Below are 13,761 nucleotides of genomic sequence, written 5' to 3' on the forward strand. Positions count from 1 at the left end.
TGCATTGGTTTTCCCTGAGGGTGAGACCCAGCAGGTTGAAAGACTTTCCTTTGAGGTCTCTGAGCTCACTTGTCTGCCTGCAAGTCCCACCATCATAAGATGATGGGGTGCCTTTAAATTTGGCAGACTCTCCCTGCTGGGGGCATGGTGGAGACAGAGGAGAGGTTGTAGGCTGGTTTTAATGGCTTCAAATGACCAAGCCCTGGGGTCTGAATTCCTTGAGGGAGTGATTCCACCTGAATTTGGCTTCACCCCTTCCCTGGGGAAAGCACAGTCTCCAGACAAGCCTTCAAACAAGCTTGTTTCTGCCTATGCCTGGGGCATTTGCAGCCTGAGAAGTCCTGCCGGTATATCCAAAGGCCATCAAGACTTTGTAGAAACACAGCTGCAAAAACCTCTGTTTTTTTTTTTTTTCTTTTTCTGTCAGCCCCACCCCCTTGGCGCTGGGGCAAAAATGAGCGACCTCCTCTATGACCAGGTTCACCTGAGCTGGGGGCCTATTTTTAGTTGCCAGAATTTGTTAAATGCACAATTGGCGTTTGTTTGCACTCAGCCCCTGCTGCTGGTAAAGTCTCTTTCCTTTCCCCTCTGGGAAGCAGCCTGTCGGGGAGGGACGCTGGCCACTGTGGCTTGTGAATCTCATGGTTCTGAGGTGGGGGGGGGGTGTCTCGTAGCCGGTCTTGCTTGTCCAGACTGGGGTACGTTGTGTGTCTGGTCACTGATGTGGCCCCAGGAGCTGTTCTGTACTGTTCCTGATTATTTAGTAGCTGTTCTGAAGGAGGAACTAAATCACGCACCTTGCTAAGCTGCCATCTTGGCACTTAGTCCTATTTTTGCACTCTTGATTCAATTCCATTGGTCAATACTTCTATCTTTGTGCTAGTACCATGCTGTTTTGTCCACTGTGGCTTTATAATAAGCCTTAAAATTGGTAGTGTTTATCTTCCTATTTCATTCTTCTTTTAAAGGATGCTTTTAGCTATTCAGGATCTCTTTCCCTTTCAGATAAATTTGGTAACTAGCTTTTCCAAGTCTTCAAAGTAGGTTGTTGGAATTTGATTGATACTGCATTGAATCTGTAGATCAAGGTGGGTAGAATTGACATCTTAACTACATTTAACCTTCCTATCTGTTCTGGTTTGCTAGCTGCTGGAATGCAGTATACCAGAAACGGAATGGCTTTTAAAAAGGGGAATTTAATGAGTTGCTAGTTTACAGTTCTAAGTCCGAGAAAATGTCCCAATTAAAACAAGTCTATAGAAATGTCCAATCAAAGGCATCCAGGGAAAGACACCTTGGTTCAAGAAGGCCGATGAAGTTCAGGGTTTCTCTCTCAAGTGAGATGGCACATGGCAAACACAGTCAGGGCTTCTCTCTCAGCTGGAAGGGCACATGGCAAATACGGCGTCATCTGCTAGCTTTCTCTCCTGGCTTCTTATTTCATGAAGCTCCCCGGGAGGCATCTTCCTTCTTCATCTCCAAAGGTCACTCGCTGATGGACTCTCTGCTTCGTGGTGTGGCAGGATTCTCTGCCCTCTCTGAGTCTCTCATTCTCCAAAATGTTTCCTCTTTTATAGGACTTCAGAAACTAATCAAGACCCACTCAAATGGGTGGAGACATGCCATCCCCTAGTAAAGTTTAACAACCATTCTTAACTAAATCTCATCAATCAGGGAGATGATCTCATTACAGTTTCAAACATACAGTATTTAATAGAGATTATTCTACCTTTATGAAATGGGATTTATATTAAAACATGGCTTTTCTTAAGGGGCATGCTTCCTTTCAAACCAGCACACTATCCAAGAAGCTGGGAATGTCTTTCCACCTGTTTAAATCTTCTTTGGTTTCTTTTAGCAATATTATGTGGTTTTCTTTGTACAGGTCGTTTACATCCCTAGTAAGTTCTTTCCTAGATACTCGATTCTTTCAGTTGCTATTTTGAATGAATTATTTTCCTTAAGTGACTCCTTAGTTAGGTCATTGCTTGTGTATAGAAACATTACTGATTTTTGCACATTAATCTTCTATTCTGCCACCTTGCTGAGTTTGTTTATTAGCTCAAGTAACTTTGCTGTAAATTTCTAAGGATTTTCCAAATATTGTAACCATGTCATCTGCAAATAATGAAAGTTTTACTTCTTCCTTTCCAGTTTGAATGCCTTTCATTTCTTTTTCCTGCCTGACTGTTCTAGTTAAAATTTCTAATACAATGTTGAATAATAGTGGTAATAGAGAGCTTCCTTGTCTCGTTCCTGATTTTAGGAAGAAAGCTTTCAATCTCTCACCATTGAGTACGATGCTTGCAATGGGTTTTTCATATATGCCTTTATCATATTGAGGAATTTACCTTTGATTCCTACCTTTTGTAGTGTTTTTATCCAAAGAGAATATTGCATTTTGTCAAATGCTTTTTCAGCATCAATGGAGATAATCATGTGATTTTTCCCTTTCAATTTCTTAATGTGCTGTATTACATTAAGTGAGTTTCTTATATGAGCCATCCTTGCATTCCTGGTATAAATTCTACTTAGTCCTGGTGTATAATTCTTTTAATGTGTTGTTGGATTCAGTTTGCTAATATGTTGTTGAGAATTTTTGCATCCATGTTCATTAGGGAGATCAGCCTGTCATTTCCCTTCTTAAAGCATCTTTACTTAGTGGTTAAAGTGATGTTAGCTTCATAAAATGAGTTAGTTAGTGTATTAGTTAGGGTTCTCTGGAGAAACAGAATCAACAGGGAACACTCACAAATATAAAATATGTAAAAGTGCCTCAGGTGATCGCGGCAATGCAGAGTCCAAAATCCGCAGGGCAGGCTATGAAGCCGAAGATTCCTATGGAGGGTCTGGACAAACTCCACAGGAGAGTCTCACCAGCCGAAGCAGGAAGGGCCTGTCTCTTCTGAATCCTCCTTAAAAGGCTTCTAGTGATCAGATTAAGCATTACTCATTGCAGAAGACACTCCCCTTTGGCTGACTACAAATGAATCTATTCTTTGACTTTCAATCTATTGTAAAGTCTATTCTTTGACTTTCAATCTATTTGTATCCTTGGTCTAGGATGAGTCTGTTGTCAGCAAATAGCTGGATTATGTTTTTTAATCCATTCTGCCAATCTGTATCCTTTAATTGGTTAATTTAGTCCATTAGCATTCAAAGTTATTACTGTAAAGGCATTTCTTGAATCCACCCTCTTATCCTTTGGATTTTATTTGTCATCTCTATATACTCTTTCCCCCTTTCTCTTTTTATCCTTTACGTTACCCTTACTAGTACATTTCAATTCTGTGCACTCCTCCAGGCCTCTGTCTCCTGTCTTTTTTTTTTAATTCAGGTAACGAACCTCCCTTAAGTATTTCCTGTAGGAGCAGCACTTCTGACAAACACTCTCAGCATTTGTTTGTCTGTGAAGATTTTAATCTCTCCCTCATTTTTTTTTGTATGTTGTATGGCGGGCATCACATTTCATTCTTTTCCCATGTGAGTATTCTGTTATTGCAGCACCATTTGTTGGTGTATTTTTTTTTTTTTTTCGGATGTGCATGTACTGGGAATGGAGCCTGGATCTCCCTCATGGCAGGTGAGAATTCTACCATTGAACTACACTTTCATCCCTCTCCCTCACTTTTTCTTTCTTTTGGCATGGGCAGGCTCCAGGAATCAAAATGCTGGATCTCCAGCATGGCATGTGAGAATTCTGCCACTGAGCCACTATTGCACCACCCTCCCCCTCACTTTTGAATGATAAATTGGTTGGGTACAGAGTTCTTGTCTGGAAGTCTTTCTCCTTCAGGATCTTAACTATAGCATACCACTGCCTTCTCACCTCCATTGTGCCAGTTGAGTATTCTGAACTCAATCTTATGTGGTTTCCAGGTTGTGTGGTAGATGTTTTCTTTTGTCGCTTTCAGGATTTTCTGATTCTCTTCAACATTGGACCAAATGATTAGTATGTGTCTTGGAATTGGTCGATTTTGATTTATTTTATTTGGAGTTTATTTGGCTTCTTTGACTTGCATATTACATCTTTTATAAAGGTTGGGAATAAACAGCTTCCTGGCCTATATTGTCCCCAGTGGAGTCTGCCATCCAACCTCCACTTACTGAGATTAACCCTTGAATGCTTGCTAACCCTGCAACCACCTCCCCTGGGGAAACAGCCTTCACTCCTCGATCTATAACAACTAATCCTGTTTCACCAGATGAAACTGCAACAGAATGCCCTTCTATTTCTTTTCATGACCCCTACCCACCCCTTTTTTTTCCACCCTGATAACTAGAGTAAAGTCCCAACAGGCCCTGAGAGCTGAGGTACAAAGGGTTATGTATGAGGAGGTACAGTGCAGTGCAGAAGAACAGCGTGAGTTTTCCAATCTGTATAGACAGAAATAGGGATTATATGTGGTAATGGATATTAAGGATGTGGGATTATGGTGGAAGGAATATAAAGTCGGATCAAGCTGAATTTATTGATACGATCCCACTGAGCAGAGTTTCTGCATTCAGTGTTGCAGCTCAAGGGCCAGAAAGGGCATAAACAGTTTGTTTGGATGGTTGGCTGAAACATGGACAAAAGGTGGCCGACATCACCTGAGGTTGAAATGTCAGAACTGCCCTGGTATAATGTAGGTGAGCGGATCCAGAGGCTTAGAGATAGATTGGAATGTTAGAGTGGATTTATCATGGAAGAGCTGTTCACACACCCCAGAAATGTCCAGAGGACACATTTATCACGAGAACCCTTAGAAATAAATTCATGAGTCTAGCTCCATCATCCCTGAGGAGCTCTGTAGTCACTGTTCTCTGTAGGTCAGATATTACTGTGGAAACTGCCATCACTGAACTGGGATCTTTAAACACGATGGGGATAACTGGGTCCTAAGTTGGCAGAAGCCATGTGGTTACAGCTAATTGCAAGAGACAAGGTGGGCATGACCACCATAATGGACAACAGACTCAAAGAAGCAGTCAAATAATGTGACTTACAGAGACTTGTGGTGTGGGCTAAGAGATCATGGGGTTCTAGAAGTACAGTAGTTGGGCGGTCTATTAAATCTTGTTTGAGATGTATAAGCAGAAGAATTCTAAATCAAGTGAACAGAAGTCTAACTTGAATTACAAAAACAGAAGGTTATGACCCCTTAATCAGTTCCCATACTTGAGACAGGTCACAGACCCAGAGCATCTCGAATGAGGGGAGGGCCAGGTACCCTTGGGGAAGAATCTTTTTACACTGCCCAAAATTCCAGTGCTGTGCTCCTTTCAGCTTTCCCCAAGAGACCTATGGGCTTTGTACCAGGGAAAAGGAAATGCTCAGATTATTAAACATTGCCTCAAAAATGATATAATTCCAGGAGACATAAAACATCAATCTGGTCCACTAGTAAGAGTAGGGGCTTATGGAGGTCAGGTGATCAATGGAGTTTTAGTTCAGGTTCATCTTATAGTGGATCCAGTGGGTACCCAGACCATTCTGTGGTCATTTTCCCTGTTCCAGAATGCATAATTGAAATTGCCATACTCACCAACTGGCAGAATCCCCATGTTGGTTCTCTGACTCATGGAATTAGGGCTATTATGGTAGGAAAGATCAAGTGGAAACTGCTTGAACTAATGAGCAAAATAGTGAATCAGAAGCAATATTGTATTCCTAGAGGGATTACAGAGATCAGTGCCACCCTTAAGAAGTTTAAAGATCAGAGGTCATGATTCCCACTACCTTCCCAGTCAACTGTCCTACTTCGCCTGTGCAGAAAATAGCTGGGACTTAGAGGATGAGGGTGGATTATTGTAAAGTGAACCAGGTGGTAAGTTCAATTGCAGCTGCTGTTCCAGATGTGATATCATTGCTTGAGCAAATCAATACATCACCTGGTACCTGGCATGCAGCTATTGTTTTGGCAAACGCTTTTTCTCTCGAAAGCTGTCAGTAAGGACCACCAGAAACAGTTTGCATTCAGTTGGCAAGGCCAGCGGTATACCTTCACTGTCCTTCCTTAGGGCTATATCAGCTCTCCAGTCCTATATCCCAATTTTGTCTGCAGGGAATTTGATTGTTTCTCCCTCCCACAAGACATCATACTGGTCCATTATACTGATGATATGCTGATAGGAGCTAGTAGGCAAGAATTAACAACGATTCTATACTTATTGGAAAGGCATTTGCATGTCAGGGGATGGGGCCTTCCACCCCAGTGAACTTTCTTGGTGTCCAGTGGGGTGGGGCATTTCAAGATATCCCTTCTAAGGTGAAGAATAAGCTATTGCATCTGGCCCTTCCTATGAACAAAAAAGGGGCACAACACCTAGATGGCCGCTTTGGATTTTGGGGACAACATATTCCTCATTTGGGTGTGCTACCCTGTCCCATTTACCGAGTGACCAGAAAATCTGCTAGTTTTGAATGTGGACTGGAACGAGCAGAAGCTCTGTGACATGTTCAGGCTTCTGTGCAAGCTGCTCTGCCACTTGGGTCATATGACCCGGCAGATCAATGGTGTTGGAAGAGTCATGGGGAAATAAGCAAGCTGTCTGGGGCCTTTTGCAGGTCCCATAGGAGAATCACAATGCAAACCCTTAGGATTTTGGATCAAACCATACCATTTACAGCAGATAACTACTCTCCATTTAAGCAGCAATTTTTATCCTACTACTGAGCCTTAGTGGAGACTGAATGCTTAACTATGGGCCACCAAATTATCATGAGACCTGAGTTGCCTATCATGAGCTGGGTGTTGTCTGACCTATCAAGCCATAAAGTTGGGCTTGATAGTACTGTACAGCAGTATCCCATCATAAAATAGAAATGGTATATTAGAGATAGTGTTTGAGCTGGCCCTTACTTGAGAAGGCACAAATAAGTACATGAGAAAGTGGTCTAAATGCCCATGGCCTCCACTCCTGCCACATTATTTTCTCTTTCTAAGACCATAGGTATGGCTTCTTGGGGAATTATTTATAGTGTGTTGACTGAGGGAGAGAAAACTTGGGCTTGGTCTACAGATGGTTGTGCATGATATGCAGGGACCACCCAGAAGTGGACAGCTGCAACACTACACCCCTTCTGGGATGTGCTACAAGACAGTGGTGAGGGGAAATCCTCCCAGTGGCCAGAACTTTGAGCAGTGTATCTGGTTGTTCATTTTGCTTGGAAGGAGAACTGGCCAGAGGTGCATTAGTATGCTTACCCATGGGCTGTGTTACCAATGGTTTGGCTTGGTGGTCAGGGACTTGGAAAGAGGCTGATTGGATAATTGGATACAAAGAGGTCTGGAGAAGAGGCATGTGGATAAGCTCTTCTGAGTGAGCAAAGAAAACGAACATATTTGTGTCCCATGTGAATGCTCACCAGAGGGTAAATTCAGCAGAGGAGAGTTTTAATAATCTAGTGGACAAGATGACCCATCCTGTGGATACAAGTCATCCTCTTTCCTCATCCACTCCTGCTATTACCCAATGGGCTCCTGAAGAAAGTGTGCATGGTGGTAGGGATGGAGGTTATGCATGGGCTCAGCAACATGAACTTCCACTTACCAAGGCTGAACTGACTATGGCCACTACTGTGTGCCAAATCTGCCAGCAGCAGAGATCCACACTTAGTCCCCGATATGGCACTGTTCCCCGAGGTGATAGCCTGTTACCTGGTGGCAAGTTGATTACATTGTACCTCTTCCATCATGGAAAGGGCAGTGATTTGTTCTAACTGTAACAGACACATACTGTGGATATGGGTTTGCATCCCTGCGCACAATGCTTCTGCAAAAACTACCATACATGGACTTATGGAATACCATATTCACTGTCCTGGTATTACACGTAGGATTGCTTTTGTCAAGGAACTCACTTCACAGCAAATGAAGCACAGGAATGGGCACATGCACATGGAATTCTCTGGTCTTACCATGTTCCCCATCATCCAGAGGCAGCTGGGTTGATAAGGGGGACCTCTTCTGTTGTTCTGATGTGGCCTTTCTGTCTTTAAGTCCAATTCTGCAAGTGAAATCATTGCCCTGCCCACTTCATGGGACATGACATCCAGGGATGAAAGTATCCCTGGCAGTATGGGAGATGACTCCCAGGGATGAGCCTGGCCCTTACACTGTGTGATCAACAGTGCCATCCTCACAAAAAGAAGGGAAAAAGTGTAGCAAATAAGGTTTCAGTGGCTGAGGGAGTTCAATTAGAGTAAAGAAGCTACATTGGAGGTCACTCTTATACATGCTTCAGTTCAACATTGCTACCTATCATAACTTGCCAACCCCCCACCAAAAACATTCCTGCCAATCTTTAAGAACACCTAGGGCATTATATAAGATTCTACAAAGATTCCATGCACTAGGGTACCTATCCAAAACTTCCAACCTCCAGATGGATCCCTGGACCAGATAAGTCCTGAAATGCAGAGGGTCCAGCCCTTTGAGACTTCAACTGGTCGGGTTTAAAAAATGACTATATGTGCTGAATCATTTTACTGATATATCTTTTAGCCTCTGTTACCTTAGAGCAACTAGAAAAGAAAATCATTCCAAATTGTGGAATTATAACCCATACCAAATTCTGAAATCTGTTCTACATTTAATTGTTGCATTGTACTTTGAAATTTATTGCATATATATATATATATATATGTTATTTAAAGAGAAAGAAGAGTATAACAGAGAAGATAGTATTTACAAATTTGAGTATGACTGTTGAATAATTATACTGGTATTTCTGTTGGTCTTTGGTGTCTTGGAACAGCAAGAAGAAAAAATGAAAAACCATAGAACTGTAACCCACACCAAACTTTAAAATTTGTTCTATAAGTGCTTGTTAAAATGTACTTAGAAATTTATTGCTTTTTTGTATATATATTCACAATAAAAAAAACCATAAAAAAAGCATCTTAGGATGTTTAGTGATAGTATAGTTTAATCAACTATGTAATAAGAAAAATATCCCCCAAAGTCAATTCCTTTAAGGATGTCAATGGGTGGGTAAATAATGTATGCAATCATGTCTGATAACTATCACATTATATTTTAGTCTGATATCTTCATTCGTCCATCCCACTTTCCACCAACAATGAATGGATGTACTTTCTGTGACCAGCACTGTGGGCGTAATAGAAATGTGTTAAGACAACTCCTGTCCTCAACGTCTTAAAAGCATAGACGCGATGATCAGACCTCAAATGTTGTGGTGGTTTGAAGTTGTATGTACTCCAGAAAAACACATTCTTAAATGTAATCCATTGCTGTGGGTGTGACTCCATTACAAGTAGGACATATTCATGAAGTATTTTAGTTAAGTGGTGACCCACCTCCACCAAGATTGGCATTAATCCTATTACTGCAGGAATTTATACATGGAGGGAATTCAGATAATAAGAGAGAGTCACAGATGGAGCAGCCAGAAACTGAGATCAGTGGAACCTGAAAGAGATGAGAGAGACCAGGAGACAGCACCATGTGCCTTTCTATGTGACAAGATAAGGACCAAAATGGTCAGAGGCCAGCCCCAGAATACCATAATTTGGAGAGAAAGTGTCACCTTGAGGATGCTTTGATTTGGACATTTTCCTGACCTCAAAACCTAAGTTAATACATTGCAATGTTTAAACTGATTCATTCCATGGTATTTACTCATGCAGCCTAGGAAACTAAAACAAATGATAAAAATTGACATTTGAATGGTGATTTGCATCCTTCAAGGCATGAACTGTTGTGGTCCTACAATGGTGTGATAGAAGCAGGGCAGACATTTTTGTTCATAATATGTAAATGTGGAAAACAAGGCTGAGACTTTCCAAACTCAATTCTGCTCCTCAGTTGCACAGCTGGGACATGAAGCTAAAATTCTTCTGCTGCCGCTCTGCCAAAGGGGCTATAATGCATACAAACTGATCATTTCAGTAAGACTGCAGTCTCATCGAAGTGTTACAGGATTTCAGGAAGTAGGATTTTCTGGCTGGAAAGATCAAGGCTGACCTCATGGAGTGAGATGACATTGGAGCTGGACAAGTACATCCCAATTGGAGACTGCAGTTTCTACCGCATTCATGACTTCACATTCATTATGAAAACCTATTCTTGCTGAACAGCTTCCCCAAGGCAGCCTTCATGTCCCGGTTTCTCAGACTATAGATGAAAGGATTTAACATTGGGGTCACTGCCACGTACATCACAGTTATCACTGCATCCTTCAGGCTGTGACTGGTCAGAGGGCGGAAATACATTCCCATCACTGTCCCATAATACAAAGACACAACTGTGAGGTGGGAGCCGCAGGTGGAGAAGGCTTTGAGCACACCCTTGGTGGATGGAACCCGTAAGACAGTGGAGAAGACCCAAGTATAGGAGATAATGATGCATATTAATGGCACAGAGAAAACACCAGCCCCAAGGTACATCATCTTCACATTAAAGTGGATGTCAGAACAGGACAACTTGAGCAAAGTGCTAATGTCACAGTAGAAGTTGGCCACTTCCGTATTGTCACAGAAAGATAGACCAGCTGTGAGCAATGTGTGGGGAAGGGAATTCACGATTCCGATCACCCAAGAGCCAACCACAAGCAGGAAACAAGACCTCAGGTTCATAATTGTTCTATAATGAAGAGGACGGCTGATAGCCACTGCCCGATCATAAGCCATCACAGCTAAGATATAGCTGTCAGTGTTAGCCAAGAATAGCATGAAATACATTTGCGTGAGGCATCCCCCAAAGGAGATGGCTCTGCTGCCCAAGAGATGGTTAGGGACAGTTACAGATGAGAAGAAGATGTCCACAAAGGACAGATTGGCAAGGAAAAAGTACATGGGGCTGTGAAGACGAACATCGTAGTAAATGGCCAAGATGATGAGCAGGTTTCCCATCAGTGTGATGGGGTAGATGAAGAGGAAGAGGATGAGGAAGAATTCTTCCTGTGCCTTCTGACTGCTGACTCCAAGGAGGATGAAGTACAGGGAAGAGGAAACGTTGTCCTTCTTCATGGCTTTTTCAGCATGAAAGGGAGGGAAATCCAGAATTATTAGTGAAGTTCGTGCATGTAATGAGTTCCTTACCCACAACTTTTGACTTCATTGATCGGCTTTCTTTCTCCTGGGTTTACTAAATCCAGATGGAGACAACATATGGGGAATAATTCCTTGTTGGTCAGTCACTGTTAGTCACCTTAATGTGTAGGGAAATGACCAATCTGTAATCAGATGTGCAATCATTTGGTCCCCCAGCACCACCTAACGTCCTTAGACTTTAATCATTTAAGAAATAATTATCTTTCCAGTTCCCATGTGTGGGACACTTTGTTAGGTTCACGGAAAAATAAAAAACGAGTGATAAATACAGTTAATTCATTCACATATTCAACTCTAAAGACATATACTCTCAACTCTCTAGTACCTTAGAACTTGGAGGAGCCTGAACCAGACACTAATCTTATACACAACAAGAAAAGGGTGACACTGGGATTCTTTGACCAAATGCTTCTGTGAAAGGATGTGTTAGTGGAGGGACCAGCCCAAACAATTATGAATCAGTCCAGTGACCAAACTTCGATTGAACCAGAGCTCAGGAAGTAAAAGGTGTCCACACTGGCACTGCAAGATTCTAAATTGCAAGCACCATTGGGTTTATTTAGCAACCAGTAAAACCAGGCCAGTGAGTGTTCTCCCCATGAGTCCCAGTTTCAAAGCAGATTTTCACCATCTCCTCTGATAGGATTTATCACTTCTCCAAGCTCTTAATTACAAGCCTTTCACTTAGGTCTGTTTTTTCTCTTTGATTATTTCTTTTGGTGACTCAGTTAACTAAATAATGGTTTCAACTCCTGCTTTGCCAATGACTTTCAGGTCCGTCTTTAGGCTTGACATTTTTCCCATATTTTCATGTTCAGTCATCCTGCCTATGTGTTTGGCCAGCCCCCTGCCTTGTCTCTTCAAACTGACCCTATTCTTTTTAGGGAAAAACCTATAACTTCTTTGTTTTTACCACTTCTGGAAAAATTAGTGTGGACTATTATTTATTGCATGGACCAATGAATTTTAAAAGTTAACTTTTTTTAAATTACAAGTTGTGGGCTTACAGAATAATCATGTGGGAAATACAGAGTGCAATAAGAGGTTAGCTCTCAATATTTCTTAGTTGAATCCATATGTATATCATGGGCTCACCACATTTGGGATACTCACAGGTATTCGCTGAGTTTATCCCTCACCTCTTCATCTGATCTTGTTGTTCTTCATTTAAAAGAAACCTTAGATAACTCAACATTTCTGTATACTATCTCACTACTTTAGCTTAGACCATCATCATTTTCTATTCAAAATATTGCATTGCTCCCTTAACTGCCTGCCTGACTACACATTTCTACCTTTTTGATCCATTTTATAATCTCAGTCCATTCTCATTGTGACAGGCACTAGTAGCTGATCACCCATATTTTGTTGTTCTCTCATCCTGGACACTCAGCTACCCCTTCATCACCCAGACACTCTTGCAGTGAGGTGTGGTCATGTTGACTGAGTCTACCAATAGCATCGATATGCCCCTCTTCTGAGCTTCCACCATATCCTCTTTCCCTTTCTGACAGCTGGATTGAAGTGGGAAGTCAATGGTGGAATGAGTCTGTGTGAATCTCCCTACATACTTGGAGTGTCACCTCTTACCAAGATCCTCACTTGGAATATTACAAAGGAGATACATTAACCTTTTCATTTCAGTTTTCATACTTTATTTAATCTTTGCAAACAAACACTCTCCCTTCTGTATTTTTGCCACACAGGCATTGGAAAAGAAAGTTCAGAATGGATACAATTCACACAACATGTGGTTGCCTGCAAAAACAAATCCAAGGGAATATGTAGATAAACTAAGAATTCAGTAGGATTTAAAGACATAAGTCCACATTAAAAATACAATAGCATCCCTATATTAAGAACAACAGTTAGAAGACATATTTTAAGGAAAAATCCCTATTCGGAATAACAATGGAAATTTTAAGACATCTAAAACATTTTTAACAAGTAAAAATTACCAAAAAAAATTACAAAACTTTACTCAAGGTAAGAAGAGAATACTTAAATGATTGAGAGATATGCAATGTTAAGGGATAGAAAAACTCAATGTGGTAAAAATGTGAATTCTCCTCCAATTAACCTATGAATTTGGTGCAATCCTAATAAAGATATCAATGTTGTCTTTTAAACATGGAACTCAACAAATTGGTCCTAAAATTCTTGTAGGAGAGTAGATAGCCAAGAAGTGAACAACTTGAGGAGAAAGATAAGGAGGGAAAACTGCTCTCTCAGGTATTGAAATGTTTTCCTAGGGCTTTAGCTCTGATAATTTAAACCTTGGAGTAGGTGGGACATAGGGACTGACACCTGCCTCATGTAACAGAGTGGAGAGCCCACTACAGACCAAGCAAATAGCATAAGTTAGTATACGGCATGGGATGGTTTTGTAACAGGCGAGGAAAGGAGGGCTTGACTAGTAAATTGTGCTGGGACAATTGGGTACCCATATATAAATAAATATACAAACCAATTTCTAAATGATTAATTGTGAAAATTTCAACAATTTTAGAGGAAAACAGGTTTATGGTATCAAAGTAGGTATTGATTTCTTATCCCTGACACAAATGCCCAAACCTTAAGTGAAATTATTGTGAAATTTGACTACTTTAAAATTAAAAAGGCATTTATATAAAAAGGACACTGCAAAGAAGATGGAAAGAAAAGGTATAAACTGTAAGAGATATTTGCTACACATCTAGCCA

General features: G+C 41.2%; 1 protein-coding gene across 1 annotated transcript; it reads right to left on the bottom strand.

The window, feature by feature from the left end:
- Positions 1-10,057: 10,057 nt before the first annotated feature.
- LOC143686047 (olfactory receptor 1A1-like) lies at positions 10,058-10,975 on the bottom strand. Its single transcript, XM_077163097.1, has one exon. It carries the CDS (start codon positions 10,973-10,975, stop codon positions 10,058-10,060), a length of 918 nt encoding a protein of 305 aa, XP_077019212.1.
- Positions 10,976-13,761: the final 2,786 nt, after the last annotated feature.

The sequence above is a fragment of the Tamandua tetradactyla genome, chromosome 6, assembly GCF_023851605.1.
Source record: "Tamandua tetradactyla isolate mTamTet1 chromosome 6, mTamTet1.pri, whole genome shotgun sequence".
Classification (NCBI taxonomy): Eukaryota; Metazoa; Chordata; class Mammalia; order Pilosa; family Myrmecophagidae; genus Tamandua; species Tamandua tetradactyla.

Excerpts from the sequence above, each read along its gene's own strand:
- LOC143686047 (XM_077163097.1), bottom strand. The coding sequence starts at position 10,975 with ATGAAGAAGGACAACGTTTCCTCTTCCCTGTACTTCATCCTCCTTGGA.